The 12,140-nt window shown below is 38.0% G+C and overlaps 1 protein-coding gene across 1 annotated transcript in view; it reads right to left on the bottom strand.

Annotated features, from left to right (window-relative positions):
- NLGN1 (neuroligin 1) overlaps positions 1–12,140 on the bottom strand; it is a 374,660-nt gene that overhangs the window by 194,389 nt on the left and 168,131 nt on the right. Inside the window, 1 exon segment of the mRNA XM_054282372.1 lies at positions 6,045–6,104. Coding sequence (XP_054138347.1) covers positions 6,045–6,104 — 60 coding nt within the window.

Raw genomic sequence — 12,140 nt, forward strand, 5'->3', positions numbered from 1 at the left:
CATAGGATGCTATGTGGATATGTGTGTGACTCTTCCATAACCTTCTGTAGAAAATATTTAAGTAGAGCATGGTACCAATCATTGCTACTCTTAATAATTTTAAAGCCTTTTAACAGCATTTGACCTTTCAGTTTGAATCCATAAGATGCCTTATAGATGCACTACCATTTAATAAACTAGTGCACTTAGTCCTTATATTTAAACATCCATTAATGCCATGTTTTTAAAATGAGATATAAAACTAGGTATCCTGAGATTATCAAGGATATCTCTATATATATTATATCAATATAACTATTGAGCTTCTGTAAGGAATTTCCAATATGTTTTCTATTTTAAAATATAGCTTGCATCCATCAGGCTTCTGACAAATAGAATTCTCTCCCTTTGTTTGTTTTCCTGCCTGTCAAACCAGGGGATCATTTCCCGCCTGTCAAACCAGGGGTGCACTCTCAAACCCTTAACTACCTTCACCTGAAAATTCTTTGAGATCCTGATGGAGGACTATACAAACGTTATCCTAGCATGAAAAAGGCCAAAGCTTTTACAGGTAAACATCTGGAGCAGATTCCCATTAGAGTAGGACCTCAATAGCCAGGTAAGCACTCATTTTAAATTATTAAAGGATGATTAGAACTGCAAAAGCTGACAGACTCTTCACTGTACAAGCAATGCTTGGCAGTGCTGAAAGTGAAATGAAGCCCTAAAGAGGTACTTAAATTAAAGGTCTGTCAGGATTTTATCATGCATGTTTTCAAGTATTAATAACATCACCACAAAAATTTGACACAACTTGAACAGAGTGTCTGTGCATAAAGGGAAAATATAATCAGCACAATTTAATGTGTAAGTGGCACTGGAAGCTGTGCTTTGGAGAGCAAATCAGGGAGCTAACATGAATGGGTGACAGGGGCAACAGGAATCATTAATTTGGCTATGTGCATCAGTCAATAATCACCCAGAGTGGTCAGATCTGTGCTGCCCCATCCTGGCTGGCTCTCATTTTAACAATATGTTTTAAGAAACCATTTGAAATTGTAATTTCAAGGCTGGAGCATGTGGTTGCTTTGCAGGACAGACAAATGTGTTCTCCTGTTTGCTGATCTCCCAAGTCCAAAAACATGCAACCAGTGCCAGACAGAGAGAGTGCTGCTCCCCCTCTTTCTTACCATGGCAGCTGAAGGCAGATGAAATGCCAAACTTGGCATCCCAGAGTATTTTAGGAGCAATGGAGTGACAGGGGGCTGTGGAGAGCCTCAACTCTGCCATGTGCTCCTTCACACCAATGGCACTGCAGGCTGTTAAGCATAAGGGGGGACCTGTAGATGAATTCTGCATCATTAGCAACTTAAAATTTGAGTTGGTTTTTGGCTTTTTTGATTTAAAACTTGCTCTGGACCAAGAACTTCCTTCTGTCAACAAAGTCCAATAGCCCATACGAGACAGAGCACCAGACTAAATTATCAGAATCATCACAGTTACAGCCTGTGAGCAAACAGCAGCATCTGCTCCTAATCTATCTCCTTTTCCACAGGAGAAATTGAGAGGGAGGAGGGAAGAGCAGAAGCATCCATCAACTGCAGTGCAGGCCCCGCTTGTGAGGCATGTGCTCTCAGCAACAGACTTGGTGTCTGCCTTCCTCAGACTTGGCATCTGCACTCTTCCTTTCTAAAAATGGAAGAGCAGCATTCCTGTACTGCAGGGGGATGCTGTGAGGCTGAATGCATTAAAAACTGAGAGATGCTCAAGCAGCTCTGGGGACTAAATAAGGATTTAAGATTTGCAGGTTGATGTGCCAGGCAAGGTGTGTGTGATAGAGCAGGGGATGAGAATTCATTTGTGAGCAATCCTTCATGGATATTTCATACAACACTCACTGCTTAGAAGTCCAGCTCTGATCCCAGAGTGCATTGGCTGGTTAATGGTTTGTGTTGCCATATTTTAGGTCATGCTTAGGATTTTAGTGGATAGGAACTAAGGGTGCATAAGAACCACTGATTTTTGCTATTTATTAAATTTTTGCCAATTAAAATTATTACTTGACCAAAATTAGGATTGAGAGAAGACAGTAAAATTAAAATGTTTTACTTTTTAAAACTAAGCCTTGTTTCCAGACTGGGGAAGGCAGACTTTGTGTAACTGCTGAGCAATTTGAATGCAAATCTTGCATCTACACTAGATATTGCATACCTGCAGGTCAGCAAATGGGCAAATCCACCACTGCTACAAAAAGGCAAAACCCCAGTGCTCACTGGTTGCAAATCCTTTTGCCACTTTTGGTTTTGGTGCCTGCTCAAGTTGTTCAATATTTACCAAAACCAGGTAAGCAATAGAAGTGTAGGAATGAAAGGGTTAAACAGAAAGAATAATGCATCCAGACTGGGGGAAAAAAGGCATTTATTTGATTTCTGACTTTTCACACTCATAGAATTTGAAAACACCTTCATTTTTTAAACAGCAAATTTGCAGATCATTAGCTGGTAATGTGCACTACTGCCTTTGGGTCTTTTGAAAACAAAAATGAAAAATGATCTAATTAAGCCTGGTCTACTGGTTGCAGCACATACCAGAGATGCAAGTTTGATTGCTGACTCCAGTGCCTGTGCTGGCAAGGCTTGGACCACAACACTGTGGTAGTGGCATGCAGCACCTGATGGGAGTAGGATTATTGAACAGTGCTTTAAAGGGAAATCTTCTAATCAAGCTCAGATATTTGAGTGGCACAACACAAAGTGATCTCCAGACATTTGCTACAGAAGCTGCTATGGAAGATCTTTGTTCAGAAAGATATAATACAATAAATAACATGAGATCTCTAGATTTTTTGATGTAGAGACCATCCTGGGCATTTTAGAAATTACTGTGCCTTGTTTCTATAACATGGACTCTGTGGATATCTGATAGCAGTTGTTTTGCACCAGCCCACTCTCCCTTAATGCTCCACTTTCTTCATTCAGTTTAGCATTTATTTTATTTTTTCTACAGCTATTTGTTTGAAGGATTTTACACTGCCTAAAATCTACCATACTAGAAAAAGTGAAGGCTTTGAAGGACAGCTTAGCAGAAAACTAGCCAGCTAAGGTGACCTTTTGCTTGGCCTCTCTCTTTCCTGCTACTCATACCCAAACACATGGCTGAGTTTGTGAACTCTTCAGTTCTGCACATGCAACAGGTGCTGGAGTTTCACAAAAGAGCAGGTTCACAAAAATGCAGGAGTTCACAAAAACGCAGGACACCTGATCCTGCTCCTCCCCTGGGAAATGCATGGTCTCAGCAGAGAGGGCTTCTGTCAACGCAGCAGACACCCCAGCAGTCTTGAGTGTCTGGTGATCATAAAAATTTAAATTTTCCCTGTCTCTCTGTGCCTCTCGGAAGCAGTAAAAGTCTAATTACTGCCTGCACTCTTCTATTGGCACAGAAAGGAGAACAAAACTGTCACTTGTACACCAGAGAAAATTAATCCCAGTCCTATAAATTACAGAGATTTATTAGTGTTGTAAATGTGCTTCTTCCCCCCTAGTTTGAGTGCTGTGTTCTTACAGCCCTTCCTCTCCCTCCTGCAATTGTCAGAGCAGGAGACAAGTTTTCCCTGACATGGACACTTGTTCTCAGCAGACTGAGATTCCCTCCTCTCATATGAGCCTACCTACTCCAGCACTTTCTGACAGCAACCACTCTCTGCTGAATTTCAGTAAACTGAGGAGCCTCTTCTCAGCAGAGAAGGGCTCCACAAACCTGATGTTATTAGCATCTGTCTTGGCAATTATACAGCAATTTAGGAGAGCTATTAAGGCCCACTGGGTGAATAGCCCAAATTTCAAATGGTTTCTTAAAACATATTGTTTTAACAAGACAGAGTCATTCTTGTAATGGCTAATTCACTATCACAGATTTTTGAGATTTCATAAGAATGCCTCTTGCAATATTCTGTCATGGACTCGTGTACAAATGTCCTGACTCCATAAAGCCAGGAGGATCTGAATTGTCATAATTAGCTCTGAATAGTGTGTGGCCTGATTTCAGCTGGGATAGGGTTAATTTGTGCACTCAGGGTGGGAATAATGTTGATATTCAGTCATTTTTGTAATGGCTAACTCACTATCACAAATTTTTGAGATTTCTTAAGAATGCCCCTTGCAATATTCTGTCATAGACTCGTGTACAAATGTCCTGACTTCATAAAGCCAGGAGGATCGGAATTGTCATAATTAGCTCTGTGTGCCCTGATTTCAGCTGGGATAGGGTTAATTTGTGCACTCAGGGTGAGAATAATGTTGACATTCAGTGGTTGCTGAGCAGTGCTCACACTAAGACAAGGACTTTTCAGCTCCTCACCCCCCAGCAAATAAACTGGGGGGGCATGAGAGGTCAGGAGGGGACAGAGCCAGGACAGCTGAGCCCACCAGGCCAAAGGGAAATTCCAGATAATTCCATATCCCATGGCCTCATGCTCAGCATGGAACCTGGGGGGAAGCTGGCTGGGGGTCACTGCTCAGGAGCTGCTGAGCATCTAAGCCAGGGGCTGTGAGCAATTGCTCTGTGCACCACGTGTTTGGCATATCCTCATTGTCTTATCACTATTATTGCTATTATTTAATTTTATTTCTGTCATATTAAACTGTCTTTATCTCAATTAATAATTTTACTTTTATATTTCCTTCCCCAGTTCTCTCCCCCAGGGAGGAGTGACTGGCTCTGTGCTGTTTAGCTGCCTGCTGGCTTAAACCACCACAGGAGAGCTTTCAAAGGAGATTTCCAATTTATCAAAACCATCAAATCTTGCAAATTTTGGCCCAGCTGGTGGGTTTTCATTCGTATGCTTAACATACAGATCTAGTAAAGGATCATAAATCAGTCATAAAATTGTGACAAAATCTGTGTTCAATTATTGGGTAAGAAGTTAAATGCTCAAATTTGCCTTCCTTAATCTTTTCTGGAAAGACTCTGTGCTTCTGTTTAAGTTAAGTAGTTGATGATACCTGTGATGAAAAATTTCTTAGTAAAGAACCTTTCAGCCTACAAGTGAAGTTTCATCTGGCCAACTTCCCCCTGCCACCCCAAATATTAAGAGAGAAGCAAGCAGCAACTCTACCAGTCCTATATGGTAATTTGTTTTACTCATTGACCATAAACCACTCAAAGTGTGTGTTTAAGATTCAGAACTCTGAAGCACATCTACCTGAAGGGATGAGACTGCTCAGGAAAAGAGCCCCTTGTTACCATTTTCATAGCCCTGAAAAAATATCAAATCTGCATAGCTTCATGATCAACAGACATAATTTATGAACAGAATAATATGCTTGACATTTCAAACTTCTGATTTTACTTGGTAATAGGGTTTTCTAAGGGTCAGCTAAAGTAGATCAACATCTTTGTATGCAGAAAACAGAAGAGATGAGTTTGTTTTAGTTTTAGTTTAGCTCCACAGAGCTTCACCAACAGGCAATGCTGCCTCCCTTCTGGAGGGAGGTGGGGTAGCCTTTAATATTAAATATTTTTCATTGCAGCCTAAATGCAGATGGGTTGGCACTTGGGGAAGTTCTGTTGCTTAAGAGACACTTTTAAAGAATGTTCTGAATTTTCTCCTTTTATAAACACAATATTTTCTATGTTTATCAAACTGAGATCAGTCAGTGAAAAAAAAAAAGAAACATCTTTGTACTTGGTGAAATACATAGGGTTAGAAAACATGCAAAAAGGTGTACAGAGAAACTTTAAAAGAGTGTTAGTTTAAAGAGTATGGACAAAATTCAGTCAAAAGGTGGGATGCAACATATCAAAAGTCCATTTCAAGAAAACAAAAACCCTCCTTTTTAAATATTGTTACTGTTTTGTATCAAAACGTAGAACTTAACAACATTCTTTCTTTTAAAAAATTAAAAATATATATGTATAACAACAAGCAAGAAGACAAAACACATCAAAAATGGGAATTAAAAAAACAAAAAAACTCTTCAAAAGAAGACAAGAAGTCAAAAAAAGAGGGGAGAAAAAAGATTTTCAGGGATCCTTGTCATGCAAATCAGTTTGGCGGCAAAAAATACCTTCATCTTCAGCACCGTCATTATCACCTAAATCATCTGTCTGTTTCTTTGTAAGGGGACCTAGGATTAAGAACGGAGAAAATGGAGGAAAAAAGACAATTCAAGAATATACAAGACTGAGGAAAAAAAACAGTGAATATTAAATTCCCACGGACGTCTCAAGAAAAACATTTTCAGGGAGGGAAATCTTAGTTTATAACAACCCATTTTTCATTAAGTTTTTCAAACATTACAGCAAAACCTTCCCTCAGGGGTATGGCTATTAGAAACATCCAGCACAAGAAGCTGAGAGTGCCCAGTGCTTTATTGTTTTTAAATGAAGAATTAAAGCTTGTTTACTAAAAGCATACCCCGCCATAGACTGTAGTTATCTACTTCATTTAATTGTTTTTTTCCTGTTGCTGTTATTAGGAATAGTGGAGACAAGAACTGCCAAATTGCCTCTTGCACTTGATGCAATAAAGTGGTTAATAAAAGGCTTGACAGTTGGTTAAAACAATATTTTCTGTCAAATGCTAATTCACATTTCTAAATTCAACCATTTAAGCTCATGCTTTATATAAAGATAAGCACAGGTTTAATTTTGGGGTTTTTTGACACATTCATCACATTCTCTTTTAAATAGAGCTGTAGATATCCTTGAAACCTTTGACTACCTGCTGAGATATTTGTAAAAAACCATGAAAATCCATATGTAAACCAGAAACAAGAGTGAAATCCCAGACCAACTGAAGACAATGACTTTTGCCATTGGTTTCAATGGGCCAGAGTTAGTTTCATGCAAAAAAGTTGCATTGAATTGAAATTTTAGCTTGGGCAAAGCACCCAGGTTCATAATTCCTTATCTCCATGAAAGGATGATGAAACAAAATTCCTTTATGCCCAACACCTGTATTATTAACAAGTATTTATAGATTTATCATGTTTTCCAATGGGAAAAACACCCACTCTCTTATTGAGAAATAAAAATATACACCAGAAGGAAAGTCAAAGGCCATTCTGAAAATATTTCCATGTCATATATTTTACACACTTATGCACAAACAAAAGACAGTTGGAACTCAGCATTATCTTTCCTTTTTTTTCAGAGCTCTCTCATTTCCATGACATTCTGTAATTTGCATGCGAAAAAGCAATCAGTAGAAACACAGGGCTAAGTAACAAAAAAAGAAAAAGCCAGCCAAGCACAGAGTAGAAAACAAGAACTTCCTCATGCATAAAATAGCAATAGACAAAAACAACAACAAAAAAAGAGATGAACAGTATGTGTTGATATTTGCAGTAGATGTAGGCAAGAGACATGCATTAAATCTAAGCACTGTTGAGTATTAAAACATTTGTATTTAAAAAGCTCTCTGTTATTTTACAGGATATTAGTTATTCAGCATTAAACTTGTCTTTTATAGGCAAAGTACCATGTATTTGAGTGATGCATTTTTAAAAGAAAAAATCATAAAATGCTTTTACCAGGTGCATGGGTCTAAGAAACAGAAAAAAAAAACAAGAAGTACCATGAGACTTTAACTGTGAATGTAGGAACTGGACTGTATTATTGAAAGCCAAAGCTCAATACCTTAATTCCTGCATCAGTCAGGAGTATAGTTTTTAACTCATTCTAAATACAGAACACTAGAATTATACATCATAAAGAAAACACAAGCATTTTTATAATCACACCTGAAACAATCACTCTCTTCAGTTGAAAGCCTTGGTGATGCAGGTTTTTCCTCCTACAAGCCCCGGGTATAATCTTTACAATATTTGGTATCTGGATAATGTGTCCTGATCCAAACACACACATTCAAATATCTCTCTGCCTAGCATTTTCATACCATAACAAATTTACTTCTAAAAGAGTAAAATCAGAAGAATAAAAACTCTAAGCAAAGAATGACAATAGTTTCATGATGGGTTTTCAGCACAGAGAACAGGAAGGGTTAATTTAAGAATGGTGAGAGCTGTGTACTTAAGAATGGAGATGCAGACACAGGCAAGGTTATATGTATTTATATATACACACACACACGTTCTTAACAGCTTCTTATATTTTGAATTTTAAAAGTCACCAGAAAGGTACAAAGTGGCATCTGGAAAGCCAAACAACACACATTTCTCCAAACAACTTGCATAGAGATGGGCAATTTATTTTCTAGATGAAACCAAGATTGTGTATGCTACAATTTTTTTAATAGCTGGCTTTTGGCAGGTATTTTGTGTAGATCATGGTTCCAGATCTCAACTTCAATTACAAAGTGCATCAACCATCTCAAAGTAAATGTCTAGTCTCATACCATTTCTGATTTTATAATATGGTAAAGCATGACTGGGGCTAGCTTTAAAAATGACCTGGATATTTATCATGTTTATGCAGTTCTGAAATTCTCTGAAAAACACTAAAAAAACCACTAAAAAATTAGACCATCTTTCTTAAAATCATAGAATTGTTAAGGTTGGAAAAGACCCTTGAGATCCAGCTCAGGCATTAACCCAGCACTGCCAAGGCTGCCACCAAGCCATGTCCCCAGGAGCCACACTCACACATCTTTTAAATACCTCCAGGGATGGTGACTCAACCACTTCCCTGGGCAGCCTGTTCCAGTGCTTGACAATTCCTTTTTGCAAAGGGGCTGACCTATTTTTAAGCTGTCATAAATTAAACATGTTTTTTAATACAGCCGTAGCTCTGTTTCACAATCCAAGGGCTCTCTGCTCCCCACATCCCCCGAGCAGGAGGACTCATCCCTGTGGAGACACGTGGCAGAGCCACCAGGCACCACTCACAGTGCCTGGGAAACAGATGAGAGATTATTTCTCCCACAAGCTCACTCTGGCCTGCAAATATCATTTATTGCATCTTCAGAGAGGTTTTCTGCTTCCTGGAACTGTAATGCTCTGAGTCCAAGGGACCAAAGCAGAGTTTGGCCCTCACGCAGCAGGTGTGAACTCCTCATATTTTATCTAAACACAAAGAGGTGCTGTGAAGATTAAGTTATATTTTTTTTAATTGCTGGGCTGTCTAAAAGGGCAAAATCAAGGGGTTCAGGAGTAGCTGAACCCCTTGTTTCAAGTACTGAGCCCTGTTATGATCTGTGCTGCCTGCTCCACGTTCAGATGCTGAAGACACTTTCTGAAGTCATGAAAGTGGTATTAAGAGAAGCTCTGGATTAGAATTCCACCCCTTTCAGCAATAACTCTCATTCTAAAATCAGTAAGAAATGGTTTTTGCTTCTGATTCTCCAGATAACTGATTACTCTGACTAACAGCCTCGCTGTGTCTGGATGATCATAAAGAAAGATTGATGTTTTGAGTCCTCACATAGGAAAACACTCTGAAATCACAAGCAGATAAACAGAATAAAAATCTTATGGCAAGAACCTACAAAATGTAGCAGCAATAGCCTTTTTAAGTAAAAATAAATCAGAACTAAAATTGCTTAGTAAGTGTATAATTTTTAGATATTTCCTGCAGCTTTCAATTAATATTCTACAGATAGCTTATGATTTTGTAAATTAAATGTATCCCCCAACTAGGTTTATTTCTTTAGCACCGACTGTTCATTCAATATATGACATTTTAGGGTTCTTGCATCATTTTAATATTCTTTTCAGGTAATAGAAGCTAATTTTAAGAATATTGATACTAAGACACAATGGACTATGAGACAATGAAACAAAAAGGAATATTTTACAAAACTATGATTGCCAGAAGTCTTTTGTCCTCAGTTACTTTTCACTGTTGTTCTACTCCAGCCTTCTCTTCACCTTTTGTGAAGGCCCAATTAATTTTACTTTTTGAGCATTTCACTTTCAAAAATGGGCATCCATTATAAAAATAAAAAGGATTTTACTACGTTTAACTCACAAGCCTTCAAACAGCTAATGCTGCCTTAATATGCCAGCCTAAATTTTAGCCAAAATTTATGTAATAAATATTAAATATCAACAAAGTAATCAGGTACCATAACTAATGGGGGAAAAAGAGGATACTAAAGCCTCTAAAATGCTGATGCAAAGATGATTTACTTACCAAAAGGCTCTCTAAGGTTTAGTCTCATGTTGGTGCATACCCATAACTCTCATTAATGCTAATGGGAAATTAGACCCCTAAGTCACTTTAAAAAGGGGGGAAATAAAGTGATTACTGCATTTTATGTTTCCTAAAGGCAAGGAATAGTCTCGCTACAAAAGCTGAAGAAACTCTGAGAGCAGGAGGCACTCCTAACCAAGCCTATACTCGCTTAATTTAAAAATAGTTCTTGCATTATTTAAATTATTATTCAAATATTTATTCTGTTTGTGTTGCAATCAGTGCTGAGGCACTAACATGATGCATTTTTAGATCCTGATGGTGATTTGTAAATGCCTTTCCTCCGCTCAAAGTAAGAGAAATAACACACCTCCTGTCCAGTTAGCTCAAGAGTAATTATGCTCTCAGAAATAATTAAATCCAGCCATATTAATTCTGGTTTTTATCATTCCCTTTGATGAAGGACTAAAGGTACTTTAGCTCCCAAATACATTAAAGCTGATTATAAATTCTCTCTTTATGGGCTGGATTCGGCAGAAATTATCCGTGGCCTTTCGGGCCGCGGGAGTGCGGGAGGCAGGGAAGCTCTGGGTGCCATTAGCTCTTTGGCCTGGGAAAGCTATTCATCATCAAATAGAGTCATGCTGCAAGTTGACACCATTTTGTAAAACAACAGTGCAAATCCTCTAAACTTAATAAATCAGGGCTGATGTATACAGCCATTGTCCGGGCCAAAATGTTCTCCTTCGGTAATGAGGGAAGTGGGGAAGAAAAAAGGACCTTTTACATCAGGTTAAGTAGGCTCCATGGATCCAGTAATTTAGAAATCACCATAGCAATAATTATTCTTTGAGGTAAAGGTGTCTCTGCTGGATGGAAAGGGGGAGAGACAAGGCTGACTGCTGAAATTATACTTGTAGAAAAATTCACCAGGTTGCAACACTGTGCAATGTGTCCCCAACCAGCTACTGCTATTTCTTCTTCATTAGCCCATTTCTTAATTAAGCATTGAAAATCCATGAAGTGAAATTACCTCATCTTTTTAGACTCTACCTTTGGTTCCAAATATAAAATAATCAATTCTTGGTTATTTCTACCATCATTTTTGTCCAATAGATTCTCCAACCAAAAAAACCCACAAACTTGTATTGAATTATCACTGCCTAGCAGATGTTAGCTGAGGCACAATAACATGTTGCACCTATATCTAGTTTTTAATTTCAAAGAAATTAATGACAGGTTATAATTAACAATCTTCACAACTCAACATTTTCTGTGAAGAAAAATCAAATTTGTATATGTTGAGATGGAAATATAACTCTCTCTACTTACGCATATATGTGATGACAGAAGAGAAAGTTACAGCACAATAGTTATCTGATGAATAATTTTATAAAGTCATCTTCTTTCACCTGAAAATTAGAAAGCTCTCAGCAAAAATAAAAGAACTAGGATTCCTTAGAGAAGATAAATTTGGAAGGTACAAAAGGCAGCTGGGTCTAAGAAACACTTAAAAAAATTCTCCTTCTTTTATTGTACTTTGCTGCAACAGACAAAACAATCTTTTGATTTCTTTTTTATTTTTCTTTTTGCCATCCTGATTTCACCACACACTCACTGCTTTCCTTGTTATTCACACCCCGTCCCCCCCCAACTCATTAAATTCCTTTTATTTCCATATTGCACTTATTTGTAATATTCATACTTATCAGCAGGGCAAAGCCCTGGCCGACTTTGCTTTTTGATGGCAACATTTGCATTCATGTTTTAACAACAAATGATGGCACAAGCCTCAGTAGTTTCACATCTCACTACCTGATTTGTGATGACAATCAAGCTCTGTAATTAGAGCTGCAAGTAACTCAAATTTGCATCTGCGAGTGAGTGACAGGTACAAATTGAACCCACAAAAGGGTTGCCAACTTTCTTTGAAAATTTACATGTATAAATGCTTTGTCACTAAAGAAGCTATTCTGACACTTCAAGACTAACTCCTGCTGTGCCTTTTATAACAGCATATTGCTGAAGTGTCACACAGAAAGAATATCTAATCCCAAACCTTTTTATTC

This window comes from Melozone crissalis, unplaced genomic scaffold (assembly GCF_028551555.1).
Source record: "Melozone crissalis strain CALT ecotype California unplaced genomic scaffold, PUWL_Pcris_2 ptg000034l_1, whole genome shotgun sequence".
Taxonomy (NCBI): Eukaryota; Metazoa; Chordata; class Aves; order Passeriformes; family Passerellidae; genus Melozone; species Melozone crissalis.